The following is an 8,390-nucleotide window of genomic DNA, read 5'->3' on the forward strand; positions in this document are numbered from 1 at the left end:
AAATTAAATCTCCTCTAATGCCTTTAATACATCACTCAGGTTGTTCTCCATCATTAATAACTGTGTAGGATCTCAGCCTTAGTATGCATTAGTCAGGTACAGTAGTATTTTCTATGATTTTTGAGTTTTAACCCCTAATATGTAAATAACTCCGGGAAAAAAAATCACACCATAAATAACATTATTCTGTCTTATTTTACACGAGTTTATTTTCATAACACAAATCACTATTTATTTTTTTTCTGGAAAGCACTTTGATAAACAGTTATCTTAATGTGCAACCTAAAAAATGCTAATGCAATGATTTCACCTTGTTTACACTGGATATTATGTAGTCTTAAATATATGACTTTATTCTCATTATTTGTCTAATTTGACATTTGATGCATTTTGTAACCATTTTCAAAAGGTGCTACACACTTAAAGTCATTATTATTATTGTAAATGAGGCTCCATTTAGCGACAGAATTTAAACTGCAGACAGTTTCCTGACTGAACGGCTCCATAATTAGTCAATAAAAAAAACAGAGAAGAGTGAAACCTGCTGCCATCATTTCTTTTTGTCTGCAGTTTGGTACATAAATGGTGAAAATGAGCGGCAAATCCTCACAAACCTGAGACTCTCAAAAGTGTGGCAGCTTCACTTGGGTAATGATTTAAATAACTATCAAAAGTTGTTGTTTGGGGGGCACAATCATTTCCACAGATCATCGTTATCAGCCGATAAAAGCTGAAAAGATGACGCTGACTAATGATCAGCACTGTGTCTCCAGCATGAGGGTGCACGCCTAAACAGACATTACGTTTATTTACTTGTTTTGCAACTTGTGAAAAAGGTCAGTTTTACCTTGGTAGCGATTCTCCTTGGGGAAATATCATTCATAAACAAAACATGTCAAGCTGTAAAAATAAAATGCTTTTCTAGTTAATAATAATAATGAAGTACAATGTAGTTTTGATTTACTGGTGTTTAGTTTTTCACAAGTATTCATTAAATGTTTATACAGAGTGTCCCAAAAAATCTGACGACATTTCATCACCTAATAATTTGCTTGCTGTTTTTGGTCAAAAAAGTGTACATTTTTATTTTCTCCTTTCAGGAATAGACATGTCGTTTACTGCAACAGAAAAGGTGCTCTGTGTATTGAAGTACGTCCGAACTCTGTCAAACGTGAATGTGCAGTGTGAATTTCTCAGAAAACTTCATAAACAGGAGCCAACAGGAGAGCAGATTTGGACTGTTTGTGTCAGAAAAAAGGATCTGTTTCAGAAGCAGCGCACACATTGAACTTTGGTAGTAACTTTGGTACACTACAAAATTACTGTTCCCAAGAATTTCTCATTTGAAATTTGTAGAATAAAACATTTTATGTCCAAAATAAATCCTAGTCAATATCATTTCTCCTGACCATGCAGTCACTCCGATATGGACATCTCAAATGATGTCAATTTGTTTTTTTTGGGGGGGGGGGGGGGACAACCTGTATTTTCTCCAGATGTAATTTTCAGAAACAGTCCTATTTGTAACAGAGTCTCAGTCACTTTCCCAAATAGAATATAAAATGGACAATCAAACACAAAGGAAGCCAAAGGACTTTGAAAGTGCAATATTTTATTTGTCTCAGTTAAAGAATACATGAGGCAAAAAGTAACTTCAGAACTCGGCTACAAGTACAGCAATGACCTCTTCTTGCATCTCTCAAAAGAAGACATGAGCTACAGAAAAGCTCATGGTGTACAGCAGAAAAGGGAGACATTTGAAAAAATATGATGCTGAGTTAGATGTTGTGGGAAATTTGGTTTGACCGTTTAATTTGCAGGTCTTAAAAGCTGCATCATCAAAAAGTTCATTCACTAACAGAAATAAACCGTAAAGGCCTCTATGTGCTCAGTTATTTCTTAGAATGTACACGTGGGGGAAAAATTCTGAAAGCATCAGGAAAACATAGTCACATTTTCAATACGTTGGTCAACACTCGGCTCTCTCAGTAGTATCATCCAGTCCAGGTACAAACTTAAACAAGCACTCATCAGCTTTTGACATCTCTCTTGAAACAAAAGTATACGGCTCCCTCTTGTGCTTCAGGAGCGGTACTGCCCATCAGCGTCTCATGTTGGGATCGAATAAACTACACTAACAGGGCTGACAGCACTGATGTACAATCACACCATTCTGCAGAACTTAAACTACCTCAAAGCGTAGAAGCAGAGTTCACTTTCACCAACAAACACGACTCCCAAGTGCCCAAATGTCATTTTCTATGTAAACATCCCAAAGCGTTCACACATCAAAAGTGACTGAAATCACATCCTGACACCTGATCAGTGCTTCTTTTTGCACACCGATGGGAGTCTGCAGGTCTGACACCTGAAAGTTCAGCACGTCAATGTCCGACGCTCCAAACGTGGCCTCCACCTTCACCTTTTCGTGCATGTGAAACTGAACCTTCTTGTTGGTCATGGAGACTAGACACCGCAGGAAATTCTCTCTCAGCACAGATCGCGCCTGCTGCTCTCTCTGCAGCTGCTCGGGGTCTGCCTCCGACGCCGCTGAAGAAGAAATGGATGTACGGCAGAGAGCGACGAAGCGGGGCGACCGGGGGTCAAACCCGCGGCTGTTGGGGTCGGGTCCTTTGGGCAGGCGCAGCACAGACACCGGTTTCGCCATGTTCAGTCTTTCTGTCAACACCTGCAAAAGGAAAACAAAGTCAGTCACACTTGTCAGGCAATAGCCTGTTTGTAATGGAAAAGTACTGTTGTTAAAACCCATGATTGTGGGGTGAATTTACACAGAAAATCAGGAGGTTTAATTCAAAAAGTCAAGATAAAAACTTGATCTACTGTTTGTCTCTGTTTTACATATTTATAATAATGTATTTTGACATCTATAGTCAATTTACAGGCGTTATCTGAGGCTTTAGTAACGTGATCAATACCAGACAAAAATGCAAAAGCAGGGTGCCAATAAGAACATACAACAGTTAAGATTTGGTTCAAGCAAAGAGGGTACAGACTCAAAAATGCAATTTCTGAAATTGCCAAAATAATTAACAGTAATAAATTAAGTAACAAAACAAAGCAATAAAATCTTAACACTCATGTCAAGTCGCTGTCATTCATACATCACAAAAGTCATTGAGTAAAAAGTCCTTTTTAGCAGAGAAATAAGTTTCAGTTCACAAATTGAAGTTTAAAATGAAGGGTAACAGTATCATGGGAATGTACTTCAGAAAACCGAACATTAAGATTAACACACTAAAATACTAAGTTATGCAAATTTATGACTAATTTTAATGTCAAGGTTGAGAATCTACAATGTTTTGTACTTTAACAAATCACCTGACTAATTTAAAAGTATGGTTTAGTTCTATACAATTTAGCTGACTAAATTACAGGTATTTTCTTTTTTACTAAATGAGTCTAGAAAATAGTTTACTGGCTTTATTGCAACATGTCTGAACGCAAAACGTTCAAAATGTACTTATTTATGCAATGGCGTATTAGAAAACTTGGAACATGTTAGCAACTTTTACCCACAATGCAAAGTGCATGGAGTGTAAGTTACAATAAGCTTCTCATGGTTATAATTTACTAATGAAAATGTAATAGCTAAAGCTAACCTATATTCTTATCAAACAAATTCTATGTAGCAAAAACTCACATAAAGCCTAAAGCCACACTTCACAGTGTCACAAAGATGGCTCTCTTATAACCGGTCTCGATCAGCATAATTACTTACCCTGCACAAAATAGGAGGATGTTTTCATTGTTTGTGATTTAAAAACTGTAAGACCAATTAATTTCCTGATGATTCTCTATAAGCAAAACAGATTCTCAGCTGAGTAATTCGCCACATCTTCAAACCCCTTCAGCTGTGTGTCAGTAAGAACACTGAATGAAGTCATGCAGTTACAATGACACAATCTGTACCGAGCAGGCGTGAACTAACCGTGACGTCACCCATTGGTTTCAATGCCGAGAAAATGAAGCCCGGATTTTGCTACTTCCTGGTCGCCATTTTGGATTTTTTGGAGCCAGTGACGTAAAAAGCGTCATCAAACAGGCTGGACTGGAGAGCAACTCGGGGCAGGACCAGTCAATGGGACTGTCAATCAAGTATAGCCACGCCCCCTGGCTCCGCCAACTTTAACGATTTATTTAAAATTCAGTATTGATTTATTTTAAGATTGGCCCCCTGATCTCTCATTTTGACCATGAAAACTAACGGGGAAAAAAATCCTGAGCTGTAGAAAATCAGTCTATCAAATTACATTTTTTCCAAAAATGAATTGGGGTCTATGGAGCAAACGCTTTTTGGAGCCAACTCTAGCGGACGGCGGGATATTGCAAGTTTTTGACACTTCCGGGTTGGCTTCAATTCTGGAGCCAGATGCTACGTCCACTTGACATACAGTCTATGGTACCGAGGCACTATGTTGCCAACCCACATGCATTCAGCTAGTGATCCTGCAAATGCATAACTATGTATTAAAGCTTGGTCTGAAAGTTCATTCACAATACTTGTAAGAACAGAAATTAGAAAAAAAATCATTCATCTACTGGTATTCATCAGAGAATATTCAGTCAGCTTCAATTTACATCCCTTTCGGTGAGAAACTAAATTGATTTCCACGTGGTGTATTGTCAGACCTAAATGCACTTATTGAGAATCGTGTTTAAACAAATGAAATTTAAAGTTGAACAGCCCTAAGGTGCAACTGTCACGACAGGAATACACCGGTGCAGTAAGTAAGGAAAGAAGCATAAACATTTAGATGATTAACCGTTTCCTGCCTCTCTTAATCAAAGCGTAGTGGAAGTTATTTCTCACAGTTCTCCGCTATAATAACCTGTCCCTCTTGACTTCATTATCGGTCCACTTTGACGCGGACAAGAGCCAAAAGATGCATCGAAGAGCCTCTTTCTATGGGAGCACAGAACCTGGTCAAGTTGTGCCTTGGATCTCTGTTTGAAGTTTCAGGTTTTGTCCAGCCAGTTGTAAAAATGTGTCCATGTCGCCCAACAAAGCAAACGTTTTAACAAGGAGAGTCGCTCACTTTCGTTTCGAAGTTGGCTAATTTTACTGAAAGTTAGCAGCTGTTGCTATTGCTACGATAACTCAGGGAAAAATATCGTTTGAACACAATATAACCGCATAATACGTTTTACTTCTTCCCATTAGTAGCACAAAACAACGCGACACTGCAACCAAAGACACACAAACATATAACTAAGCGTCCCTACAGCATTTTCGCACTTACTGACAGCTCCCTCCTGTTAGCAGCAGCTTCCAAAGCCGCCATGTTGCTTCGTCTTTCTCTTCGTTGGCTTTAATGGCGCCTGATATTCCACGTCACAGATGCATTACCGCCGCCTACCGACCGGAAGAGAGAAATGATAGATTCACAGATATAACTTCTTCAGTGTGAAAACCACATCTTAAATGTTGCTTCACGGTTTCTTTCAAATAATATTATCCAGTTCAGTGTTTGCTTCATTTAATTCTTAAACAAGCCCGTGTGGTGTAGTTTATTTATTTGTTATTACATTTATTTTTGTCACTCAACTTTAATTTGCTCTGTGAGAGTTCTGTGGGATTTATCTTCTAAAAATGTTTTGTAAATTCTCATTTATTTTGCTATTTAGTTTATTGATATATCAAATACATTAGCATCTGCAGACACTTTCACTGTCATTTGGGGATTTGGTTTTACGTCCAGATCTTGAAAATGCAAAAGCAGGACACCCAGAAGCAACGTACAACAACTTGAAAATGCAATATGCATTTTTAAATACCATTAAGAAATGAAGTAACAAAGCAACAAAACCTAAACAGTTAAGCCAAGTCTCCATGGTTTATGTTGCACATAACCGTTGACTCAAAGTCCTTTTTAGTAGAGAATTAAGATTGGCTTTAGAAATTTAGGCTTTAATATTGCGGTAAAGACCCTACAGTATAATTTATTATGAGGATTTACTCCATTAATGTAAACATTAGGGCTTCACACCTTATACTATTAATACATACTATTTATTAGTATTTATTATACTATTAATAATGCAGATTTACTTGACTAATTTCAATATTAAAGTTAAGAACCTGCATGTTATAAACTTTAACAAATCACCTGACTTATCTAAAAGTTATGGTTAGTTAATACAAGTTTAGTAAAAAAACAAACAAAAAAACAGTATTTTTTGGAGGTTTCCTTCTTACTAAAAACTGAGTCTAAAAACTAACTGTCAGATATAGAGATGAACACACTTTATTTATCACATACGCAATTATACATACTATAAAGCACAGTGAAATGCATTGTGCACCTGTTCCAGAAAGAAACAATACGAATAAAGACTAAAAAAAGACTAAAAACACAACAGAAATGTATATATATATATATATATATATATATGTATACACACACATATATTTACAGTTAGATCTCAAGCTTTCATGTGTGCTATAATTCTGTTTTGTGTTATATGTTTTGTATATTCTACTATGTTTTCTTTATTTTTTAATCTAATTCAATTTTTCTAGCATGTATTTTGTGATATGTAAACTGCTGTCACAGTACTGTATCTAGATAAGTTCAGATGTTTATCATTCCTCCAAGAGGAAATTATTTCTGCAGCAAGGCAGCACAAAAACATGAACGCATGAAACATTTATACAACAGTATGAAATTAGAACTTTTTTTTCATGGAAATAACAGATTTGTCTGTGTTTCTAATGAAGCAGTGTATGATTTAGGCTTCTGCAATTTAAACTGTATCATGAGTTTTATCAATTATGAAAAAATTATAACTTTAGCATCTGTTCCATGTTTTAATCTGTTTACACTAAAGTTTATTATACTGTGTATTAGTTTCCACGTTCTTTTGCTTGCTTAAGCAAATGATGAAAAAAATGACCAAAAAACAAACAAACAAACTGATTGCATGGTCTACAATGATTTGCTAAAAGCAATCTAAAAAGTGAAACACTGAGCCACTGCAGTGTGAATAGTGGTCTCCCCTACAGAAAACATTTAGCAAAGAAAACATTTTTTGAATCACCATCATTTTGTTCAAAAGCTATACATGTAAAGCAAACATCCATCCATCCTCTATACACCGCTTTATCCTCACTAGGGTCACGGGGACTGGTGGAGTCTATCCCAGCTGACTCAGGTGAAGGCAGGGGACACCCTGGACAGGTCACCAGTCTGTCACAGGACCACATATACAGACAAACAATCACACTCACATTCACACCTACGGGCAATTTAGAGTCACCAATTAACCTCAGCATGTTTTTGGACTGTGGGAGGAAGCCGGAGTACCCGGAGAAAACCCACGTATGCACAGGGAGAACATGGAACCTCCATGCAGAAAGATCCCAGACCCAGACTGGGATTTGAACCAGGGATCTTCTTCTTCTTGCTGCAAGGCGAAAGTGCTAACCACTACGCCCTCTAATTACAGTTATGAAATCTATTAATCATTTCCTGTCTGATCCAACCAGGTTGACGCATTGTTGGTTTTCTCAACACCTTCAGTCTAGCTAAGCTGTTTAGTGCAGGTGGCTGTCTCTTGACTGAATACAAGAGGTTAGGGAGAATAAAAATCTATCTATCATCTATCTATCATCTATCTATCATCTATCTATTCTACAGTAATTTAAAGTAGAATAAAGAAGTGTCTTAATTATTATGTTGATTGTCTAGTGCTGTATTTTTCAAAGGGATTAAACAAAAATAGCTGCAATGATCCTCTCTCTTAGTCAGTGTTCTTTCAAAATGTTTGTTTGTGACCTTTTTTTGGAAGAGCCTTGACCTTCAAACAACCTCTGAGCAGAACACACATATGTCTTCTCTACATGATGAGGCCTGCTATTGTACAGTGCACACAGGCTACCTTTGTTTGTCCCTTTGTTGCACTGGTGACATCACCAACAGCTACATATCATCCAGAAAAAAACAATCTGATGTGCTCTTTCCAGCAGCTGTCACTCAAGAGGATGAAATTGGCAGCACCTGTACTTTCTTTCTCTGGTCATTTGAAAAACACCTGGAAATATGCAAATCACATCCACACAGGTTAGTGAAGTTTGGTGAACACGTGCAGATTACTGCAGCACACTGTTGTCTGAGCACAACTTTCAGCCGGTGGAGATGCTGTAAGAGGCACTGGTCCTGACTTTGTGTGAGCCGGTGTGGAAATGGAATTAAATGCAGTTCATCTCACAATTTGTTTGTTTCTGCTTTATTAGTTCCAGCTTCTATTTTATTATTGTTTTAAATTACACAGAACCATCTTGTTATTTAAGGAAGTACAGAAAGTGTCTCAAACAAAAGTCTTGATTCTGCAGTTTCTGAGTTCATTTCCTCATAATATGGAGACATGTC

The 8,390-nt window shown here is 37.2% G+C and overlaps 1 protein-coding gene across 1 annotated transcript; it reads right to left on the reverse strand.

Annotated features, from left to right (window-relative positions):
- Positions 1-1,592: 1,592 nt before the first annotated feature.
- On the reverse strand, positions 1,593-5,350 carry gemin7 (gem (nuclear organelle) associated protein 7). The gene is made up of 2 exons (XM_022220941.2): positions 5,262-5,350; positions 1,593-2,689 (listed from the first exon to the last, which is right to left on the reverse strand). The coding sequence occupies exons 1-2, from the start codon at positions 5,301-5,303 to the stop codon at positions 2,282-2,284; spliced, it is 450 nt and encodes a 149-aa protein (XP_022076633.1). The 5' UTR covers positions 5,304-5,350; the 3' UTR covers positions 1,593-2,281.
- Positions 5,351-8,390: the final 3,040 nt, after the last annotated feature.

This window comes from Acanthochromis polyacanthus, chromosome 13 (genome assembly GCF_021347895.1).
Source record: "Acanthochromis polyacanthus isolate Apoly-LR-REF ecotype Palm Island chromosome 13, KAUST_Apoly_ChrSc, whole genome shotgun sequence".
NCBI lineage: Eukaryota > Metazoa > Chordata > Actinopteri > Pomacentridae > Acanthochromis > Acanthochromis polyacanthus.

Bases quoted from the DNA above. Each gene is read 5' to 3' on its own strand.
- gemin7 (XM_022220941.2), bottom strand. From the start codon at position 5,303: ATGGCGGCTTTGGAAGCTGCTGCTAACAGGAGGGAGCTGTCA. The intron at 2,690-5,261 runs GTAAGTGCGAAA...TTCCTTTTGCAG, and splicing joins CTAACAGGAGGGAGCTGTCA to GTGTTGACAGAAAGACTGAA.